At 54.8% G+C, this 21,999-nt stretch overlaps 4 protein-coding genes and 1 pseudogene across 5 annotated transcripts; 3 read left to right on the top strand and 2 right to left on the bottom strand.

Annotated features, from left to right (window-relative positions):
• The first annotated feature begins 24 nt into the window (after positions 1-24).
• NOP9 (NOP9 nucleolar protein) lies at positions 25-10,069 on the top strand. The gene is made up of 10 exons (XM_040969101.1): positions 25-348; positions 1,507-1,983; positions 2,957-3,067; positions 3,269-3,410; positions 3,532-3,724; positions 8,160-8,300; positions 8,702-8,827; positions 9,017-9,253; positions 9,465-9,570; positions 9,819-10,069. Exons 1-10 carry the CDS (start codon positions 105-107, stop codon positions 9,974-9,976), a joined length of 1,935 nt encoding a protein of 644 aa, XP_040825035.1. The 5' UTR covers positions 25-104; the 3' UTR covers positions 9,977-10,069.
• On the bottom strand, positions 10,049-12,622 carry CIDEB (cell death inducing DFFA like effector b). 2 transcript variants are annotated; one of them, XM_040969103.1, is made up of 5 exons: positions 12,497-12,622; positions 12,120-12,261; positions 11,162-11,311; positions 10,758-10,948; positions 10,049-10,610 (listed from the first exon to the last, which is right to left on the bottom strand). In XM_040969103.1, the coding sequence occupies exons 1-5, from the start codon at positions 12,616-12,618 to the stop codon at positions 10,475-10,477; spliced, it is 741 nt and encodes a 246-aa protein (XP_040825037.1). In that variant the 5' UTR covers positions 12,619-12,622; the 3' UTR covers positions 10,049-10,474. The 2 variants fall into 2 exon arrangements, with proteins under 2 accessions (XP_040825037.1, XP_040825038.1); XM_040969104.1 differs by lacking the exon at positions 11,162-11,311.
• Positions 12,149-17,609, top strand: LTB4R2 (leukotriene B4 receptor 2). Its single transcript, XM_040969102.1, has 2 exons — positions 12,149-12,305; positions 16,216-17,609. Exon 2 carries the CDS (start codon positions 16,236-16,238, stop codon positions 17,313-17,315), a length of 1,080 nt encoding a protein of 359 aa, XP_040825036.1. The 5' UTR covers positions 12,149-12,305; positions 16,216-16,235; the 3' UTR covers positions 17,316-17,609.
• Positions 17,610-17,767: 158 nt separating this feature from the next.
• Positions 17,768-21,760, top strand: LTB4R (leukotriene B4 receptor). The gene is made up of 2 exons (XM_040969025.1): positions 17,768-19,435; positions 19,935-21,760. Exons 1-2 carry the CDS (start codon positions 19,296-19,298, stop codon positions 21,010-21,012), a joined length of 1,218 nt encoding a protein of 405 aa, XP_040824959.1. The 5' UTR covers positions 17,768-19,295; the 3' UTR covers positions 21,013-21,760.
• Positions 21,761-21,802: 42 nt separating this feature from the next.
• On the bottom strand, positions 21,803-21,903 carry LOC121149543 (annotated as a pseudogene).
• Between the last annotated feature and the right edge of the window lie 96 nt (positions 21,904-21,999).

The raw sequence follows: 21,999 nt of genomic DNA, 5'->3' as shown, positions 1-21,999 counted from the left end.
GCACCCAGAGTGGCTGCCTGTGTGAACTGGTTGCCTGCGGGGTTCTGTTCCCGGCGGCTTGATCATCGTGTGGCTGAGGAAGGCCTAGCGGGATCCGAGCACGCATGGGGCTGGGTCCGCGCTCCCCTCACCACAACAAGGCGGGGCGCCGACTCCCAGATGGCCGCAGACGTGGACGCGTGGCTGAGGGGTCCGGGCGCCCCGCGCCAGGTCGCAGACAGCAGGTCCCGGGCGGGCGCTCGGAGACGGCTTCGGATGCGCACCCCCACCTGAGCTCCGAAGCCCTGGGTTATTTCCGCCGGGCCCTGTCGGCGCTGAAAGAGGCGCCTGAGACCGGAGAAGAACGAGGTTAGCAGACAGTCCGGGAGGGTGGGGAAGCTTTGGAGAGTTCCTAGGGTGTGGGCACTTTATCTGCATCCCCAGGTTCTCTTGGTTCCCTTGCGAGCCCTCTTGGTTCTCAGTGCGAGCCCTTTGTGATGGAACGTAACGTTGTCCTTTTCTCAAAATCTTGTTTTAAAAATTATGTTACATATTTATTTTAAAGTATCCTTTCTGGTTCCGGCGTGGTAGCCTATTGGCTAAAGTCCTCGCCTTGCACGCTTTGAGGGTACATAACCTGCCTGCTCCATTTTCCTTCCAGCTCCCTCCCTGTGGCCTGAAAAACCAGTCAAAGATGTTCCAACGCCTTGGGACCCTGCACCCATGTGGGAGATCCGGAAGAAGCTCCTGGCTTCGGATCAGCTCAGGTCTGGCCGTTGGGAGTACTGGGGAGTGAACCAGTGGATGGGAGATCTTTCTGTCTGTATCTTCCACTCTCTGTAAATCTGACTTTCCAATAAAAAATAAATCTAAAAAAACAAGTATTCCTACTTTGAGAGTGAGAGAGACCTTCCATCTGCTGGTTCACTCCCTAAATGGCCGCAACTGGCAGGGCTGAGTTGGGTTGAAGCCAGGAGCCAGGGACTTAATTTGGATCACTCACATGTCTGCAGGGTCCCAAGCACTGAGAAGGGAGTCAGGTAGGGAGTGAGGTAGCTGAGACTGGACCCCGGACCTAGAAATGATACTGGTATTGCAAATGGTGACTTTCCCAGCTACTCCACAATGCCAGAACCTCAGTTTTTTTATTGTCTGTTTTATTTTGTTTTATGAATTCTGTATTTGCTGGAATTGTGGATTTACCGAGAGCAGGAGAGACAGAATAAATAAGCTCTTCCAACTGCTGGTTCACTTCTCATGTGACCGCAGTGGCCAGAGCTGGATCAGTTTGAAGCTAGAAGCCAGGAACAACTTCTGGGTCTCCTGAGTGGGTGCGGGGTCCCAAGGCTTTGGGCCATCCTCTGCTACCACAAGCAGGGAGCCAGATGGAAGTGGAGCAGTTGGGACATGAACCGGTGCCTGTATGGGAGTGCAGCACTGCAAGTTGGAGGGTCAATGTGCTGCACCACCAGACCTGCTCCCCTTAGTTTCTTTTAAATGCCTGTATTTGTTTTCTTGCCTTTGCAGAGCTGATGGTGCACAACATTCTGAAGGAAGTGGAGACTCAGGCCCTAGCCTTGGCCACGAGCAGGACTGGCAGCGAGGTGCTACAGGAACTGCTGGGCTTCAGTCCCCTGAAACCTTTCTGTCGAATATGGGCTGCCCTGCGCCCCAATCTACGCTCTGTGGCCTGTCATCGGTGTGGGGTCCATGTCCTACAGAGTGCTTTGCTGCAGCTGCCTCGGCTGCTGGGGAGTCCTGCACGGAAGGAGGAAGATGATGAACCTGAGGAGGAAGAAGAGGAGAAGGTGACGGCTGGGGTGGATTGTACCTTGGAGACCTTGGAGGAGCTGGTCCTGGGCCTCGCGGCCGAAGTGTGTGATGATTTTCTTTTCTACTGTGGAGACACACATGGCAGCTTCATGGTGAGGACTCTGCTTCAGGTGTTAGGAGGAGTTCTCGTGGAATCTGAGCGAGCTAGGCCCTGGAGCTCCCAGGCCTCCGGTAAGTATTACAGGAGCAGGAAGGAGAGTTTAGGGAGCAGAGAGTAAGCTGGGAAGTAAGTCTTCAGAGGGAGCTTGAGCTGGAAGAATTGGCAGTGAGATTAGAGATGTGTAGTAGCTCATTATAGGTCTGCCAGGCGGTAGGTGGGAACCCAGCAAGCTGAGCTGGCACCGCTACCTCTGCCTCGCATTCAGCAGGAACCAGAGTCAGGCTGAGTGTTGAACCCGGGCACTCTGGGGTGAGGTGCAGGCCCAGCTGCGAGGCTAAACCACTATCCCTGAAATGTGTGTGGTTTTTGTTTTAATATGATTCAACATGGACATGAGTGTGTGTGTGTGTGTGTGTGTGATTATGTACCTATACTGGCATAAGGCAAAAGTTTAAGAGAGAATACTGTTACTGCGGTGTTCTTTTCTCATTTTGTTCTGCTCTATTAGGAAGAACACAGGTTAAGATCATTAGGTTGGTTTTATGAGACATTCGTAAGCTGTGGCATGTATTTTGAGAAACTCTAGGAAGTAAGAGTAGAGAGTTGGAACAAGGCCTGATTTGGGGATGTGTGGAGTACTCGGCTGAGGAGTTTAAACTCTCTTGTGTGGGTGGTAGAGGACTGGACCAAAACTGGAGGTTTCTCATTAAAAAAGCAGAAGCATTGTCTAGAGCTCCCATTTGGGTGGCTGGCCTTATCGCATCTTTCTGCTTCACCAAGCTGGGTGCCTGCTGCTCTGTGGAATCATTCTTCCTCCAGAGGGTAGTTGGTGACCTCCTCCCTGCACTTGTTCTTTTTTTTTTTTTTTTAAGTTTTAAAGCAGGATTTATTAGAAAGGCTGAGAAAAGAAGACTCCCGTCCTAGCGACGGGAGGGGGTTTTGAGATAGAAAAGACCCTTACCTCCTGCCATAGTGGCAGGAGGAAAAGTAAAAAGAACCCTAGTGCTCTGCCATAGCCTGCACTTGTTCTTGATCTTGATCCAGAAGCTCAAAGGACTCCAGCCCGGGAGTGCAAGCCAGCTGATTTTGAGGTTCCTGGAACCTTCTTGAATTGCCTTCAGGACATGAGCTCTTGCTTTCTGAAGGACATTGCTGGTAAGGAGAGGACTGTGGGGAGGGTCAGAAGCCGTTTCTGGAGATGTTTCCCACCCAGCAGGTTGTTCCTCTTCAGACCGTGGCCTGATTGGATGTGCCGAGGCCCTTTGTGTGGAGCCCCTGTGTCCATGGTCCCCTGCATGTGGTTGTTGATTGGTGGAGGTGTACAGATCATGCGGATTTTCTTGTTTCTGCCCATAGTGTTCATCACCAACAAGATCTCCAGCTTCTGCCTTCAAGTGGCCTTACAGATTCTATGCCGCAAACTGCCCCAGTCTTGTGCCCATCTTTGCAGTGCTGTGATTGGCTACCTGAGTACTCGCAATGCATCAGCAGATGGCAGGTATGGTCAGGACCTTGGCACTAGCCAAGGTTGATGGGACTGTGTGCTGTGAATGAGGTGGTGCACCTGTATTTTGGATGAAATGGGGATAAAATGGCTGGCCCCCTGCTCCTGTTCCCAGCCCCCTCCTGCTGTTTCTGCGAGATCAGACAAGCTCCAGGCTCCTGGAGCAGGTGCTGCTGGTGTTGGACCCCTCTCAGCTCCAGAGCCTCTTCAAGGACCACCTGCAGGGCCAGCTGCAGACCCTGGCTGCACATCCCATTGCCAACTTCCCTTTGCAGCGCTTACTGGATGCAATCTCCACGCCTGAGCTGGTGAGTCAAGAACCTGTGCTTAGTCTGTTTCTGCTAGTCCTTGCTCACTGGGGCCCTATTTTACTGTGTGCCTTCCCTTCTGCTTTGTGTCCATGATGATGTGTTGGATGTTGGCTTAGGAACCAGAGCTGAAGATAAAGGGACTCCCATCTCAGAGAGGATTTGTTTTGACTTCTCTGAGGCATGAGCCCCAGCAAGGGACTGGCTCATAGTTTTAAACTTGAGGTTCCATGAGCCACTCGAGTCTTGAGTATTGGACTGCAAATCCACAGGAGTGCTGGACAGTCATCAGAGTTTCACTTTCCCTTCGTTGCTCATTCCCGAAGCCGACTTCCTTGCAGTCTCATGGGATGAGTGTTGGAGTAGAAGGGCAGATCTTACCCTTGCTTTTGCTTTGTGCATTTAAGGTTCCTCTCTTCATGAGGTGACATCTCTAAGAGAGTTCCCTAGTCCTAAGCTTTACTCAGCCAAAACAGAGTCCTGGTATTGGCAGTGCTTTTCATCTTTACTTTTGATGATGTTTGCATAGTTGAGAAGGATGTATGGCCATGTAGACCACTGATTAGTATAGGAAAGGTGGAGGAGTAGGGAAAAGTGGATGAACCATTGTTTCCAATTTTTCTTTTTCTTCTTCTTGTGTCTGGGGGAAGGGAGGAGAGAAGGGGAGAAGCCACACCCAGCATCCCCAAATCACATCAGAACCTGGGAATGGTGGATGGTCACCCAGTGTCATCCCAGGGTTCCTAATGTGAAACATGCTCTGAGGGTACTGCTCAAGTGGCTTTGATAGTTCTGAAATGCTGTTGATTTCGTTGTTCCAAGGTTGAGAAAATCCTTCCAACGTCCATTGGCTGACATAGTTCACCGTAGTTTCTATTTGCCCAAATATTTGCTCTCAACACTTGACTGAAGGAGTTGTCCAATTTTTCTGTTCTCCATGCTGTGCTATGGTACTAGATGTCCTCTGCAGGCCCCAATGAACTACATATGCCCTATTTGCATCTGGTCATTCTATCCACTGCACCATCTTAAACAACTGAGGAGGCCCAGTTCTGAGGCCTGCACTCCATGATCAGACCACGGACCCTGCAGTTTTCTTTGTGGTTAGAGTTTTGAGTCTAGCAGATCCATTGGAAGGGTCCCCAAAGAAACCTCATCTGAGGTAACTCCAACCTGACTCCTGTGTGTGCCAGCTCAGTCCATCACCCATATCAGCCTACACACTCACTGGTGGTTGTAGTTGCTGGGTCAGTTCTGTCTCCAGCCCCATCTCTTACATAAACCAATGGATACTGTGGCCCATCCCGGCCCTGCCCACCACATGCTTAACACTCACTGACACCAGCAGGACTTCAACCCAGTCACTGTGACCCCCAACAACTCCCAATAGGCCTGCCCCCTAGCCCTGGTTCCTAAACATGATGGTATGTGCAGCAGACTTGTCCAGTCTGTCTTGTATCCCATTTGGCTTTTTTTTTAAGATCTATTTTTATTGTAATGTCAGCTATATATATACATAGAGAGAGGAGGAAAGACTGAGAGGAAGAGCTTCTGTCTGATGATTCAGGTGACCGCAACGGCCAGTACTACGCTGATCCAAAGCCAGGAACTCTTCTAGGTCTCCCATGTGGGTGCAGGGTCCCAAGGCTTTGTGCCATCCTCTACTGTTTTCCCAAGTCACAAGCAGGGAGCTGGATGGGAAGTGGGGCTGCCAGGATTAGAACTGGTGCCCATATGGGATCCTGGTGCGTTCAAGGGGAAGACTTTAGCCACTGAGCTATTGCGCTGCCCCCCCCCCCCCATTTGGCTTTTATATACACCAATAGGTGCTGCAACCTAGCTCAGCCCAATTGACCTCACTGTCCAGCCCACACTTATGCTGGGGGTGCAACTGCCTGTCTAGCCAGGTCCACCCCAATCCCTGGTTCTCATACTCACCAGTGGGTGTTGCAGCCCATCAGAGAGGTGCTCATAGTTTCCCTAATAAACCCCACTCTCAGCCCCAGATCTTGCACCGTCCAGGTGGTTGTGCAGTCTAGCTTCACAGGAGGTACCCCCATTCCCAGCATTTGCCAGCTGATACTGTGACAACCAACCAGTCTGCACTTACTCTGACTTAGGCATGTACCAGTAGGTACGGTTACTTAGCCCAGCCTGGCTCTCCTCCTAACCCAGCTCACATACAGGCCAGTGGATGTTGTAGCCCTGCCCAGCCTGATTTACCCCAGTTCTCACATTCACCTGCAGGAGCAGTGGCTCAGGAGAAGAACCCACACTGCACCCTACCAGGTTCAACCCCTGCCCCCACCCCACTCTTTAGTGTTATGTGTACTGGTGAGTGCTGTGGCCCAGTATGGCATGGCTTGCCTTACCTCGGCATTTGCCAGTGGGTGCTGCAGCCTAGCCCAGTCTGGATTGCCCCCACTCCTGGCCCTAATTTGAACTAGCTGTTGCTGTAGCCCAACCTAACCTTTCCTGTACTCTGTCCTGCTCCTCCTGTCTGCCAGTAGGTTCTATGAACTGGCCCAGCCTGGCCTGCTCTCAGACCTGACTCACGCATATGCTGGAGGGTACTGTAACATGACCTGGTCTGGGCTACTCACAGCCTTGGCTCTTTTTTTTTTTTTTTTTTTTTAAGATTTATTTATTTTTAATATAAAATCAGATATACAGAGAGGAAGATCTGGGCCTGGCGCGGTGGCGCAGTGGTTAAGGTCCTTGCCTTGCACGCCCGGGATGCCATATGGGCGCTGGTTCTAATCCCGGTGGCCCCGCTTCCCATCCAGCTCCCTGCCTGTGGCCTGGGAAAGCAGTTGGGGACGGCCCAAAGCTTTGGGACCCTGCACCCGCCCAGGAGACCTGGAAGAGGCTCCTGGCTTCGGATTGGCATAGCATCGGATCCCGGTGAGTTCAAGGCGAGGATTTTAGCCACTAGGTCACACCGCCAGGCCCACAGCCTTGGTTCTTGCACTCACCTGTGGGGACTGGATCCTGACAGAGGAGTTCCCTAAGCATCTCTATCAGGTCTTCTCCCAGTGGCAGATCTTGTGCATACCAGTGGGTGCTTGGCCTAGCCTGACTTGTCCTACCTCCTGTCCTGGCAGGAACAGTGACCTTGTCTGTCTGTCCCACACCCATTTTGGTTCTTACTGTTGGGTGCTACAGCCCAACCATGCCTAGCCAATCCCCCAGACCCAGCTCTTGTATGGTTTAGCGGGTGCTGAGACCTAGCCCAGCTCATGCCACACCTACTCTGGCTCATGTGAGCACCAGTGGGTGCAGGAGCCTAGCCCAGTCTGGCATACCCCAGACCCAGTCAACCCCCATTCTGGCTCTTGTGCTCACCAGCGGGAACCATAGCTCAGCTGGGCGTCCCCTTAGCTCCCTGACCAGGCCTGCTCCCAGCCACAGATCTTGCATGTGCTGATGGTTGCTCTGACCCAATAAAACATAACCCATCCTCCGTCTTGGCCTTTACCATTGGGTGCTACAGACTGGCGTGGCCCAGCCCACCTCCAGTCCCAACTCTCACTGTTGGGTCCACGCTGCAGTTTTGCCCTCCCCAGTTTGCCCTCACCCCTAGCTTTCCTGCAGACTGGTAGGTGTGATAGCCTAGTCCAGCATGGCCTGTGTTCCAGCGTGGCTCCTACACTTGCCAGTGTGCTAAGATTTGGCCCAGCCCAGCTGGTTAGTGTTGTGGCCAAGCCTAATGTGACCCATCCCCTATTCTGATACTGGCAGGTATGCCCCCAACCCTAACTTTTGTGTGCACCGATGGGTGGTGGTCAGCAGTAGTTGATGCTACCTAGTCCAGCTCAGGTCTCCCACATGAATGACCCAGAAAAGTCCTCAAGCTTCCCTCTGAACTGCTTAGCCTTAGCCCCCTTGCTAACCTGCAAGTACAGTGGCCTTGTTGGCAGAAGTGATTTTTCACCTGTAATGTACTCCCTCAGCAATCTCCCCTCCCATACATCCTATATTCCCTTCCGTGATCAAGCCACAGCCCCCGTGCTCATAAGTGCATGGGTTTCCCAACCCAGTCTTCTGGCAGGGTGACATGCTGGCCTAATGCCCTGCCCGCCTGCCCAGGACCCCAGATCCAGTCCTCTGGCACACATGACAGCCTGGGACGCTACCCACTCCACCCAGCCAGGATTCAAGTATGTTAATGAGTCCCCAAGCCCAATCTTCTAGCATATCGTACAAGTATGCCAGCCTGGGCCCCTAACCCCACCTCCTCCCTCGCCTGCCTGGAACCCAAATATGTGTGGGAGTTTCCAGACCCACTCCATTTCACCAGCCCCCAGCACAAAGCCCCCAGGCCCCCAGAGGCCACCTAGGCACCCAGCGGAAGCGAGGCCACAGTGCTTTTCATGTTTTCAGCCAAGAAGATTATACAGAATGCCATGCATTCTTCATCCCTGTTTCTCCTCAGCTGTCTGCTGTGTTTGAGGAGCTGAGCCCTGCCCTGGAAGCTATACTTGCTCAGGGTCACCCAGGAGTGGTCGTTGCCCTGGTGGGGGCTTGCTGCAGAGTTGGAGCCCACCAAGCCAAGGTCTTAGAGCTGCTATTGGAGGTGAGTGGGTGTCACCTGCAGTCCATCTGTGCCTTTTGTCCAAACCTACTGCTAGGACTGAATTAATTCTTCAGTCACTGTTCCTCTGGGAACACAAGAGGGCTATGTTGAGAGACTTCACAAGCCTGGGGAGAGAGAGGTCCAAGCCATCTCACAGCCTGGGGATGAAAGTGATCTCCCAGGGTGGAGAGAGGGTTTCTATAAGGGATGCCTCTTTATTCACTCCCTGTTGTGCATTCTGAAGCCAGGCACATAGCAGGGCCAGAAGGATCCTGTCCTCATGGAGCTCACACCTTGTGGAGTTGGACCTTCTCATCTTTCCTGAATGTCTGCCCTGTTCAGAAAGTTGAGGTCAGGGGTAGGGGGGCTCTTAAATTCCTGCTGTTGTGTTTTCCCTCCAGGCATTCCACTGCGCAGAGCCCTCATCCCGGCAAGTGGCCTGTGTGCCTCTCTTTGCCACTCTGATGGCTTATGAGGTGTACTATGGATTGGTGGAGGAGGAGGGGTCAGAGCCCACGGAGCACCAGGTGAGGTAGGGGAGAGGCCCAGCCCTGACTCCTGGGAGCCAGGCACCCCCCGCCTGGCGTGGGAAGCCTGTCACCCCTGAGGTGAAGGTGGTGAGATATTCAACTGCCCCCGGATGGAATTGTGCTGTTAGGCGCCCTTGTACCCCAGTTTGGTGACTGCCTTGTGACTTCCTGTTTCTGCTTTCCCAGGAGGAAGCAGCTGCAGCCAGGGCACTGGGAGAGGTGACAGTCCTGGGATCTCTGTTACTGCAGCGTCTGCTGCACTTTTCCCACCCTGCTCTTATACTTCGGAGTCTGAGTGCCATGACTGGACCACAGCTTCTGGCTCTGGCCCAAAGCCCTGCTGGTTCCCATGTGCTCGACGCCATCCTCACCAGCCCCTCGGTGACACGCAAACAGCGGCGCCGCGTGCTGCAGATCCTCAAGGTTAGACTCTGGCTTCTGCTGATTCCCCACTATCTGCTGTTCAGAGACCACGGGCTGCCCCCATGATGTACCTTCAGAACAAAGAAGAGATGTAGTTCCTAGACTGTTTTAACCCATCCTCTAAATTCTTCTGAAACTTTTCTCTGCCTCTGCCTCAAACACCACTATTGTGGCTTCTCTAAAGAAACCTACCTTGCTTGTCTCAATGCAGGGACAGTATGTGGCATTGGCCTGCAGTCGCCATGGCAGCCGGGTACTGGATGCCATCTGGAGTGGAGCAGCCTTGGGGGCCCGGAAGGAGATTGCAGCTGAACTGGGTGAGTACCCACACCCTGGTGCGTTTCCAGACTTTGTGTTCTCTTACCCACATAGCTGGGTGACTGAGGAGTGAGAGGGCTTCACAAGTGGTCTTGGTCATGGCTTTTGAGCAGGCTGCTCTTGCCCTTCCTCTGATTGTTTGTGCCATCCTCTGCCCCCAGCATTCTGTCCTTTAGAGAATGGGGTGTTCCCCCATCCTGTCTCTGTGGGAGTGGGATGATGCTAACCATGAACCATTCCTTTGCAGGGGAGCGGAACCAGGAGCTAGTAAGAGACCCCTTTGGCCACCATGTGGCTCGAAATGTGTCTCTGACCACTTTCCTGAAGCGGCGAGAGGCTTGGGAGCAGCAGCAAAGTGCAGTGGCCAAGCGCAGGCGGGCACTGAACTCCATACTGGAAGACTGAGGCCTTTGGAACTGGGCTAGGGAGGGTGCAAAGAGGTATCCAGCATCGGAGACAAAAGTTCTTACTAGTAAATATTTTGATATTTTTATTGAAGATGCTTTTGTTAGTTTCCATGGGAAGAGTACAGCAAAGTGAAAGTCTGAAGGTGAAATCAGAAAGGGCTGTGACCAGCTTCCTGGGGAGCTTAGAGCAAAAGGAGTCGGAGGGGAGCTAGGTGTGGCAGCCATTGAGACGGGGTCAGATGCCAGGGACAATCCTGTAGCCTTGCAGGAGAGTGGGCGGCTGGAAACATGGCTAGGCCAGGATTACATCTTTTTGGTAGAAGGTATACAGGGCGGGTGTGAGGCGTTATGTTAGCAGATTCTCTCACTGCTGGGTCAGAGGATGGTGGGACATTAGGTGAGTTTTCTTGCCTGCAGGTGACAAAACCTGCCGCTGTCACAGTCCTCACAGTGCCATCCTGGGAATGAGCCTGGAGGCAGACGTCCGAGTCCCTTCTCAGGAATGGAGGCGACCGTGCCACTGCCGCGGCCACTGCTCAGCCCCCTCCACCAGCTGACGAAGGGCGGAGGAGATTCCCAGCAACACGTGGCCCAGGCCTTGCAGCAGCGAGGATGTCCAGCGAAGGAGCTCCCTGCGGGACAGATGAGGAGAGTTCAGATGGTCAGGGGAAGCCAACAGGAGGCCAGGGAGCAGGACAGGTGATTGAGGGCCAAGTGGGCGCAGGAGAAGCAATCAGAGGACTTTCCAGTTGTCAGGGATGACATTACTGATCTCTGACCTGAGAACTTTTTTGGGGCCAAGGCCTTGGAAGTCGCAACTCATGGTGTAGAGCCCATAGAAGGTGGCTTTGACGTTGAGGCTGCCGAAGAGGTCGCGAGGGTTTTGCTTGTACACGTCAAAGGTGATGCGCGCTATGTCCTTGCTGTGCTTTGGCTTCTCCCGGCCCAGGCCGTAGGACAGCACCCCACCCTGCAAGGCCCCCAGGCCACACAGTGAACCATTAACCCAGACATTCAACATGGATGCCTGTTAGCACTGAGTCACACCCACACTTGCCTGGACTGCATGTCCACTGTGTGCTGTCCTTGACCATGCCATAGTTCTTCCAGTACCTCTGCTCTCAGGGTCAAGATCATGCGTGATAAATGGTTTAGGGAGCTATAAAGGGGTGGTGGGCCTTACCCTGAGGGGGCTCCAGTTCTGGCCTGACTCCAACACCATCAGGCACGTGTCATCCTCCAGGAGCTGGAAGAAGTCCTCGCTCTCCACAGCCGTCCCGTCTTCCTCCAGCACCAGTGTCAGCGTTCCACTCAGCGGCAGGGTCTCTAAGGCCTGTCCAGTGGCAGGAGATGAGAGGGAAGTGACCAGTCTCGTGCTATGCCCATACCTGCAACCCAGCATCCATGGATTGGCTCTAGATACCCATTGATAGCCCAGCTCTGCCTCCCAGGGCGTTGCCATCTGTTCTGAAGGCTGAAACTCTCAAAGTTCTCTGATTCCTGGGGGGACCTCACTAGGGGCTGACGCTTTATCCTGTTTATTTGTACCCTGCCACCCTATCTCCTTCTACTGCCCCACTCCCCCCAACCACTCCTATATCAGAAAGGAAAAACCAGCTGGGTTCCCTGAATCCGTCCTGTCATCTTCCCTCCTCTCCCACTAGAGCCGTTTTCGGTAACAATTATGTTTAAACTGCTTGAATCCTGCCTTCACCAGTATCCATTAAGAGCACTTTATATATGTTTTCCTCTTGCACTCCTTTTCATGACCCTGATAGGCTGTGCATTGTTGCACCCATTTTGTAGAAAAAGAAGCTGAGGTTTTAATGGGGTGAGTAACTTCCTGGTTAACAAGTGGCAGCAACAAGGTTTGAACTTGGGTTGTCATACAAATTACTATTCCATAATGACTTTGGAATTCCATGCCTCCAACCCTCTGCCCACTGTTTTTCCTACTCCCAAAGTATAAGGCTCTACTTAGAAAAATAAGTGAACTAACAGTGGAAGTTTTGGGTTTACCTCACTGTTCTTAGCTCTCAGAAAGGAGCAGCTAAAGCCCCTGGGTGGCTAAAGCCCTTCCTGCATCATTGTCCCAAATTGTCATCTTAAGCCATCCCTCCTTCCAAAACCCAGGCACTCACCTTATCAAGCAGTTCCTGGCGGGTGGCAGCTGTCAGCCCCTTCCGCAAGGAACGCTTGTGGTCACAGACACGGAAAGGCCGTGGTGAGGGTGCTGAGGTCCACACCCGCCGGCCAAGCTCCGAGCTCATGCTGGATACAGACCTAGTAGTTGGGAAAAAGGTTCGAGAGGGAACTTCAGGGACTTGGTGAGAAGAGAGGGATGATAAAGCTGGGAGGGTTAAAGAATGGGGCGGGGGCTAGGCTTGTGGATTAGCCAAAGGAGTTGGGGAGACCATAGGGTGTGAGCTGGACCAAGCCTACTGTGAGGAGGCAAGGAGGGGATGGAGCAAGCTGTCTGTGCCAGCTGTGTGGGATGGGCAGGAGGGTTACAAGTTACCTGAGCAGGCCTCCAGCGGAGGGCTTCAGGGCTGAAAGATACTCCATGGTGGACCAAGGAGTGGTGCGGCTTTGCAAATGCTGGGCTCCGTGGCTCTCGCTGTGCTGGGGCCCAAGTGGCATTTTCTGTGACAAAGCTGGAGTCAGCCCTGGTGAGGTGCCGATGAGTCAGACCCGGACTCTGACCCTCCTGCTCAGCCAGGCAGAGGGACAAAGTCCAGGGGGAGGGGAAGCAGCAGGGTAGAAGGGGTGTCCAGCCAAAGCTGGGAAGGCTTGTGTATGTAACTAGTGGGGCGGGGGGCTGACAGAAATGAAGTGAAAGGTTGGAATGTGACCACGGGTTTTAATTCTCTGGAGGGCATTTCTAGGGACAGCCTCTGGCTTGTGGTCGTGTGTGATCTGATCTGTGTGGCTTTGGGGCTGCTGCCTACTGGGGAAGCCACGAACTACAGCTTTTGGCAGAGGCTGGGCTGGGAGTGTGGAAATGGGCTGGAGTGGACAGGACTTGGAGAAGATGAGCGCTCCTTCTCATCCGCAGTGTCTGGGATACTGAGGGGAAAGGAGGGATCTGATCCACGGATCCAGAGTTCAGGATCCCATCCGGGATCCTGGCCTCCCTGCTTAGTGGAGGAGAGGAACTGGCTCCACATTTCCTGGCTTCATTCTCCAAAACTGCCTATCTCAGCAAATCGAGTAGCCATCTTTCTTTGACCTTTTTCCTTTTGCATTTAGAACTTCAGCTTTAAAAAGTTATTTATTTGAGGGCCCGGCACAGTGGCGCAGTGGTTAAGGTCCTCGCCTTGCACGCCCAGCATCCCATATGGGCGCCGGTTCTAATCCCGGCAGCCCCGCTTCCCTTCCAGCTCCCTGCCTGTGGCACGGGAAAGCAGTCCAGGATGGCCCAAAGCTTTGGAACCCTGCACCCGCGTGGGAGACCCGGAAGAGGCTCCTGGCTTCAGATTGGCATAGTATCGGCCGTTGCGCTCACTTGGGGAGTGAATCATCGGACGGAAGATCTTCCTCTCTGTCTCTCCTCTCTGTATATCCGCCTTTCCAATTAAAAAAAAAAAGTTATTTATTTGAAAGACAGAGAGAGGAAGAGACAGAGAGAGAGTTATCTTCCCCTCCCACTATTCACTTCCCAAATTGCTGCAAAGGCTGGAGCTGGGCTGGGCGATATGCAGGAGCCTGGAAAGCCACCTGGGTTTCCCATGTGAGTGGCAGGAACCTAAGCACTTGGGCCTCTTGTTTGCTTTCTCAGACACGTTGGCACAGAACTGGATGGGAATTGAAGCAGTGGGACTTGAACCAGCATTCTGGATATGGGATGCAGGCTTTGCGGGCAGTGGCTTAACACACTGTGTCACAACGCCAACCCCAGGGTCCAAGTCTGGTCTCATCTGCAGCTGTGATAACAGCTGCATGGACACTCTGACTCACTGGCAGGGAACTCCTCAAATGAGAGCCAGCTCTGCTTTCCTGCCCTGGGAGCCTGTTGGGTCTTCTGGATCCCTTGTGCTTTCTGTCTGTGCCCTGCCTGGGAAGCACAGTTCTCTGCTTTCTCTGTGTCTGTGGCCAACATCATTTCCCCTGCAGCCTTGAGCCCAAGCCAGGTCCTTGAACATGTCCAGTGCCCGATAAACATGTATAGTCATTGTCTAAAAACACTGAAAGAAACTAGCTTTAACCTTGAGGCCAATCCCTTAAACTCCCTGCCCTGACCTCCTTGCCACAGACATACCTCAGTGGAACTCTCATTTTTCTCACTGTCTGTGGTGAGGCAACTACAGGCCACTTTCTGAGTTCCTCTATTCAGTGCTTTGGACCAATCACCCTGGCAGTTAGCGCTTCTTTCTTTGTTAGCTCCATGTTGGAACAGTTTGGGGCACAAGAATTCTCCAGCTGCTGCTAGTGGGGGCAGCCTAGATGGAAAGTGCTTTGTTGGGAGCCATGAAAGCTCAGAGAGCCCCTGACAGGCCGAGAGAATAGGGCTGATCACGCCTCCAGGGTAGTTCTCGAACCTGTGGAATATCTCCCTTCTCTGTCCTGAGCATTCTGCATCCATCAGAGGTCCCTAAGACTTATGGAAGGGACTCAACACCTGCTGTCCCCGCTACTGTCTTGTTGCCCTGCTCCTGGAGCTGAGCCTTCAGATCGAGGCTTTCCTGTCCTCAGACCCTTGCCCCCAGCTCTTGGTCAGGGGAACCCCAAGTAAGGTAGTGTTCCTGGTGTCCTCAAGCACATGGAACACTGATTTTGGCTGTTGATTGGTCCAAGACCTTAGTGTTCCCTTTTGCTTCAGCTGTATGCACCAGCTAACTCTCCCTCAAATGGCTTCACATCCAAGCTTTGCCTGAGCACTCCACAAGAGAGGACATCTCAGCCCGTCTCCTCCATAGCATCCTTCCTTTCTGTGGTCTGCATGCCGGAGAAGCCCTGTCCTCCCCAGCACCTAGCACCATGCCTTTGACTGAAAAGTTTGTCCTTGGGTCTGGCGTGATAGCCTAGTGGCCAAAGTCCTCACCTTACATGTGCTGGGATCCCATATGAGCATCGGTTCGTATCCCAGTTACTCTACTTCCCATCCAGCTCCCTGCTTGTAACCTGGGAAAGCAGCTGGGGACGACCCAAACCCTTGGGACCCTGCACCCACACATGGGAGAACCGGAAGAGTCTCCTGCTTCCTGGATTGGCTCAGCTCTGGTCGTTGCAGCCATATAGGGAGTGAACCAATGGTCAGATGTAAGATCTTTCTGTCTGTTCCCTGTAAATCTGACTTCTCAATAAAGATAAATAAATCTAAAAAAAGAAAAGTCTGCCCTTAACAGCCTAGGGGGAACTCTGAGGGTAGAGTGACTACATCAAGTGATGGGAGGTGTAGGAGGGAGCTGGGGACAGAGGGGGAACTGCTAACGGAGGCTGCTAACGGGCGGGCCTTGTGTTGCAGGCCAGAGGGGCCAGAAAACAGTGAAAGAGAGCTGGAGGAGTGGGCAGGCATGAGGGCAGAAGTAGACGCTTAGCTCAGGCATCAGTAGAGTTTGCCTCCTCCATGGCCAGGGAAACTGGGCTGCACTCCCCCAGTTCAGCCTGTTCCCTGGAGAGGCAGGCTCCTACAGGCCTGGGTGTGTAAGCCTTAGGAGGGCCAGGATGAGGGAGGGGCCCCGTGGGAAAGGCCAGGAATGAGCCCCATCTTGTCCCTCCCTCTGCTGGCCTCACCCTCTTGCAAACGTGACAGGCACAGAGCACAAGTAGGCACTTCACTCACAGCAGCTTTGCTTCGTGGCAGCCTCAGGCCCTTTGCTGGACCCCTGTCCTTGTTTGTGACGGCTGGGTAAGTGGATTTGCCCATGCTCCCTGACTCCCCACCACACACACTGGCCCTGAGGTTTAAAGGACAGGGCTGGGCAAGAAGGAAAGCCCAGGCTAGCAGGAAGGGGAGATGGAGCTAGTGACAATGTGGGTGAGGGCTAGGAATTCTGGGAAGGAGCCTGGTGCAGTAGGACTCGTCTAACCCAGAGCTGGGGATCTGGGCTCCAAGGAGCAGGGTGGGAGCCAGAGTCTTCAGGGGAGACAGGGCTTCCAGCCAGAAGAGAGGGAGGAGGCACAGAACAGAGGGGAGGCGCAGTCCCTACCTAACTCAGCAGGTGGGGAGCTGCCTCACAGGCCAGCGGACTTCCTTCCCGGCTCCCAGCCCTGAATGCCTGCTGTGCCCCCTTGCAGCCCCCTGCTGGCACAGAAGGATGACGCCCTGCTACAGTCCTCCCGGGAACGAGACGCTGCTGAGCTGGAAGGCCTCGCGGGCCACAGGCATGACCTTCTTGCTGCTGGCCGCGCTGTTCGGGCTGCCGGGCAATGGCTTCGTGGTGTGGAGCTTGGCAGGCTGGCGTCCCGCGCAGGGGCGGCCGCTGGCGGCCACGCTCGTACTGCACCTGGCGTTGGCCGACGGCGTGGTGCTGCTGCTCACGCCGCTCTTCGTGGCTTTCCTGGCCGGGCAGGCGTGGCCGCTGGGCCAGGCGGGCTGCAAAGCGGTGTACTATGTGTGCGCTCTCAGCATGTACGCCAGCGTGCTGCTCACAGCGCTGCTCAGCCTGCAGCGCTGCCTGGCCGTTACGCGCCCTTTCTTGGTGCCCCGGCTGCGCAGCCCGGCCCTGGCCCGTCGCCTGCTGCTGGCCGTCTGGCTGGCAGCCCTGCTGCTCGCCCTGCCCGCCGCCCTCTACCGACACCTCTGGGGGGACCGCGTGTGCCAGCTATGCCACCCGTCGCGGAAGCACGCCGCCGCGCACCTGGGCCTGGAGACGCTCACGGCCTTTGTGCTGCCTTTCGGGTTGGTGCTCAGCTGCTACGGCGTGACACTGACGCGGCTGCGGGCTGTCCGCTGGCGCTCCGGCCGGCGTGGCACCCGCGTGGGCCGCCTCGTGAGCGTCATCGTGCTGGCTTTCGGCTTGCTCTGGGCCCCCTACCACGCGGTCAACTTGGTGCAGGTGGCAGCCGCGCTGGCTCCACCCGAGGGGACCTTGGCCAGGCTGGGCGGCGCGGGCCAGGCGGCGCGGGCTGGCACCACGGCCTTGGCCTTCTTCAGCTCCAGCGTCAACCCGCTACTTTACGTTTTTACCGCCAGGGACCTACTGCCCCGCGCCGGTCCGCGTTTCCTCATGAAGTTCTTCGAAGGCTCTGGGGAGGCCCGAGGAGGGGCCAGCCGTTCCAGGGAGGGGACCATGGAGCTCCGAACAACCCCTCGGCTACAAGTGGTGGGCCAGGGCCAGGGCAACGGGGATCCTGGGGGCGGCCAGCAGAGGGCCAGTCAGGAATGGGACCCTTGACCCATGCAACCACCCCTGATCTTCCCCACCCCCTGCCGGTCTGCGAGTATCTAGGACCTTCCTCTGAGGGAGGTTTGGCTTGTGTGTCTGGGACAGGCCCGTTGCCTGCAGGGTGGTGAGTATCCACGTGCCCAAGCCGCTGGCTCCTCTGCCAGTAGCCATGATTGCGAAACACTTCAGGAAGCCATAAGGTGATGACCGAAGTGTGTTCCTTGCGGTGGCTCATCATTCCTGAGTTACATACTCACCCCACCTGATTCCCTGGTGAGCCACTCACTCAGGCCTCCGAGTCTGGCCCTGCCTCTGGACGGAAAGGGAGAAAGAAGACACAAAAGCACTGGGGCTTGGGTAGGACGTGGCGGGGGGTGGGGGGGTGGCAAGGGTGGGGCTCTTGGGGAAGCAGCGGTTTGCAAGACACTGGCTCCAGACCTAGAAAGCGAATTTGCAATTAGCTGGTTTTCCTGTCCATCTTGTTATATGATGTGCTTGTGAGAGGAACCTGTAAAGAGTGGGCAGATGTAGGGACCCTGGGCCTGGGAGACTGTACTTCTTCAATGTGTCTGACCTTGTCCCCAGAGGTCAAAAGAGCTTTGCAGATGACCTCAGGGGTGGACACTAATTGGTGATGAGAGGGTGTGGGGAAGAGGACAGGCAGTGCCACCCCTTCTTTCTCTCTGCCAAGGCTGCTGGCTGCCCCTGACCGCTACCCCAACACCTTGTGGCCCCCCCTCCTCCCTTTTCCACTTCTGAATCTAAAACCTGTCCTTGATCCTGGCACTTGGGATTTGGAGCTGTGTCTCAGGAGGACATCCACATGGTCAGTGCGATCATCAACCTGTTTCAGTTGGCCCCTAATATTTTCAATTCTAGTGCGGAAAATCCCTTGTGCCAACACCATCAGTGTCCCCAGCACACTGAGGTGGTCGCCCATGTGGGTACCCAGGCTGGCACCACCCCAGCTTGTCCTGCAGAGACTGTTCACACATGTGCCTGCTCTGTTCCTCCCTCCCCCGCCCCAGGGCACAGGTCAAGAGAGCAAAGGAAATCCGGTCCCCAGGGTCCCTCTGTCACCAATGTTGAGAACAGAGTGGAGCTCTGAACTGGGGCAGCCGGAAGTGTGCCTGAAGTACCCAGCCATGCAGGGAAGGGGAAGAAGGGCTGTGGAAGGAGCTGGGGTCAGGGAGCAGCCTGGAGAAGAGGTAGACAGTGCTGCTCTGGGTGGCTCTGGAGCTCTGAGCCTGGCACTTCTATTGCAAGCACAGACTTATCACTGCCTGTGCTTCTGCAGGGTGGCATGTTGGGGAAGGATTCCCAATTTTCTGTTAGATTGTCTGCATCTCAAGCACCTGTGCAGTCGGAAAGCCCTGGCTCGACTCTGCCTTCAGCTCTGGCTGCAACTTCAGTCCATTTTCTTGTCATCCTCTCTTCTGTTTGATGGTACATGCCCCTCTGGCTTCTCTTATCAGAGTGGAGCGATTTAGGACAGTGACAATGGTCAAGGAGTGAAGGATGATGAGATCGAAGGGGGCATGAGAAACCTCCTACAGGAGACTTCTAGAAAGATGTCTCTTCATGCAGGGAAGGGTGATGAAGGGGACCTTCAGGGGCTGCTCCCCATTCCCCCTGTGCCTTCACCCCTACTCTTGGTCCTCCTGCTCCACACAGACTAGCCTAGCTTCCACTTTTCTCCTTGGGCATTCTTGGCCTGAAGAGTGGAGATGTTTGTAAATTGACTATCAGTATTCTGGCTTCTCAAGCCAAACTCATTTCCCTCCCTTACTTGCATGTGGGACTCTGAATGCTGCAGTCTGCACCTGCATCTGGAGGCCACACCCTGGCTGCTCCCCTCTCTGCCTCCACACTGCCCCTTCCTGGCTTCTGCTCATGTGGCCCCACCTTCACGGGTCCTCTTCCCATGTACTGCTCCCCAGGAGCACAGGGAGGATGACTTGAGAAGGGAGGGGGTAGGCGGTCAGGAAGATGTATCTTCCTCCTCTACTGCTGCCTCCTCCCTTGTCCTGTGGTACTTCCTCTCTGGCTGACTTAACTTACAGCACCCAGAGCCAGGGCCACAGATCCAGGGATAGGTTACCCCTTCTGGCCAGCACCTGGTGGAGCTTGTAAGTATTGGGGTGGTGGAGAGGGATGGGGAGGAGCCGGTGGGGGGAGGGTAACGGGAGCAGTCATGAGTGAGGGTACAAAGGAGCCTCCCAAAACATGTTGGCTGAGTGTCAAAGCCATGGGGCAAGATTTGCCCTTGTCCTCTGTCCACTGCTGTTCCAGGGCCTCCTGGTGACTTGGGGAAAGTGGTGAGATCGAGGGGCCTTGCAGCTGGCAGGGGACAGAGGAGCAGCCCTGGCCAACCAGGTCTCCCAAGGGAAGGTGGCTGCAGCGCGCCACTGCTGCTGCCGTTACACATATTTTGTAATTGAGCCTGTAGGCAGGAAGGGGCCCCATGGTTCAGTTAGGAAATTAATGTTTTGTAGCCAGCCAGGTTTCCTTCAGGCAGGTCAGCAAAAGGAGGGAGGGGGGAGACTTCTGTGGAGACAGATCAAAGCCCTCAGGCTCCAGGGTCCCCTGCCCTCATATTATGTACCTTGGTCCACCCTCACTCTCCAGGTCCCGGCCCTCTCTGCCCACCACAGCCATGAACACTTCGTCTACTGTCACCCCGCAGGCAGGGGCTGCCGTCTTTATAGCTCAGTTGTCCATCATCCTGTTGTCGGTGGCTCTGGTGGTGGGGGTGCCCGGCAACAGCTTTGTTGTGTGGAGCATCCTGAAGAGGATGCACAAGCGCTCAGTCACTGCCCTGCTGGTGCTGAACCTGGCCCTGGCCGACCTGGCCGTGCTGCTCACAGCGCCCTTCTTCCTACACTTCCTGGCCCAAGGCACCTGGCGGTTCAAACAGGCTGGCTGCAGCCTGCTCTACTACATCTGCGGGGTCAGCATGTACGCCAGTGTCCTGATCATCACGGCCATGAGCTTGGACCGCTCACTGGCAGTGGCCCGCCCCTTTCTGTCCCAGAAGCTGCGCACCAAGTCAATGGCCAGGTACCTGCTGGCCGGCATCTGGGTGCTGTCCTTCCTACTGGCCACGCCGGTCTTTGTGTACCGCAAGGTGAACATGAGATTGGACAACAGGAGCCAGGTCTGCTTCCCAGTCTACCCCAGCGAAAGCCACAGGGTCTTTCATCTGCTCTTCGAGGCCCTCACAGGATTCCTGTTGCCCTTCATGGCCGTGGTGGCCAGCTACTCGGACATTGGGCGCCGGTTGCAGACACGGCACTTCCGTCGCAGCCGTCGTACCGGTCGCCTGGTGGTGCTCATTATCCTGGCATTTGCTGCCTTTTGGCTGCCTTACCACATTGTAAATGTGGCTGAGGCATTCCGGGCGCTGGCAGGCCTGGGCATGGGGACGGGGCCTACGGGCCAACGGCTGTACCTGGCGCGCCATGTGCTCATTGCGCTAGCCTTCCTGAGCAGCAGCGTGAACCCCGTGCTGTATGCATGCAACAGTGTTCGCCTGCTGCGTTCAACTGGCATGGGCTTCGTCGCCAAGATGCTGGAGGCCACGGGCTCTGAGGCGGGCAGCTCCCGTCGTGGGGGCACCCTGGATCACACTGTGAAGAATATCCCCATGTCCCCAGAGCCCGTCCCTGTGGAAAGCTCCACTGTCTCCACTAACCCTCTGGAATGAAGGGAGAAGGTTGAGGGTGGGGAAATGGGTGAAATGTGTGCCCCCTCCAGCCCTAGCTGGCCTAACCGATTTGTGCCCATGTGTGAAAGGGCATGCTTTGGCCTGGCAGCATTTCTCTGAAAATCAAATTCAATCCTTAGGGTGTGGCATTTTCTTGCGTGTGTGGGTGGAGGGGGGCGGGTAGTGCTGAGTTTGCTTGTGGGTGTCCTACCTCTTGAGAGGCTTGTGTCACATCGCTTAGATCCCCATGAGTCACAGTTGTGGAGGGGACACAGACCTAGCAATCTGATTTGCCTCAAGCCAGAGCAGAGGTGTGGGAAAAAAAAATCAAGAAGACTCCCATTCTGGGGGTGCTTGGTGCTCTAGACCCTGCTCAGTACCCCTGAGCCCCCGACCTGCAACCCTCACACCTTTGTGCTGCTTCCTGCCCTGCCTCTGCTTTCTAGAGAACCAGGCCATCAAATCTTATCCCTTAGAACACAGCACACAAGTGGATTAGTGGACATCTGTCAGTCCCTGGAAACACCCTGGCACAGGCGGGGCTGGGGACCTTGCTGTGGACACTGTCATCACCAGGAGATGAAGATTTTGGAGAATGAGAGGGATGATTCACAGCTTCCTGTTCCTTGGAGAACTCTGGCCCATCCCTGTGCTGACCTTTTAGGAAGAGGTGGCAACAGTGACAACAATGTATGATAGAGAGCTTTCTTGTTTAAAAAAAAAAAAAAGGAGTGGGGAGATGAGGGGGGTGGCGAAAAGCAGTCAGAAGACCAAAACTGAAGTTCATGTGCAGCATTTGCAACAAACTTTATGTGTCATCCTTGCACAGGGGCCATGCTAATCTTCTCTGTATCGTTCCAGTTTTAGTATATGTGCTACTGAAGCAAGCACAGCAACAAACTTTGGTATGAAGTTATCTCCCATGGACCTCTAAAGTGGGAGCAGGTGAAAAGGAAACATCTGTGCTTCAAGACTTCTGTCCCATGT

The sequence above is a fragment of the Ochotona curzoniae genome, unplaced genomic scaffold (genome assembly GCF_017591425.1).
Source record: "Ochotona curzoniae isolate NIBS_2020 unplaced genomic scaffold, NIBS_Ocur_1.0 scaffold_4701, whole genome shotgun sequence".
NCBI classification, from domain to species: Eukaryota; Metazoa; Chordata; class Mammalia; order Lagomorpha; family Ochotonidae; genus Ochotona; species Ochotona curzoniae.
This window is presented reverse-complemented; position numbering and strand designations above follow the sequence as displayed.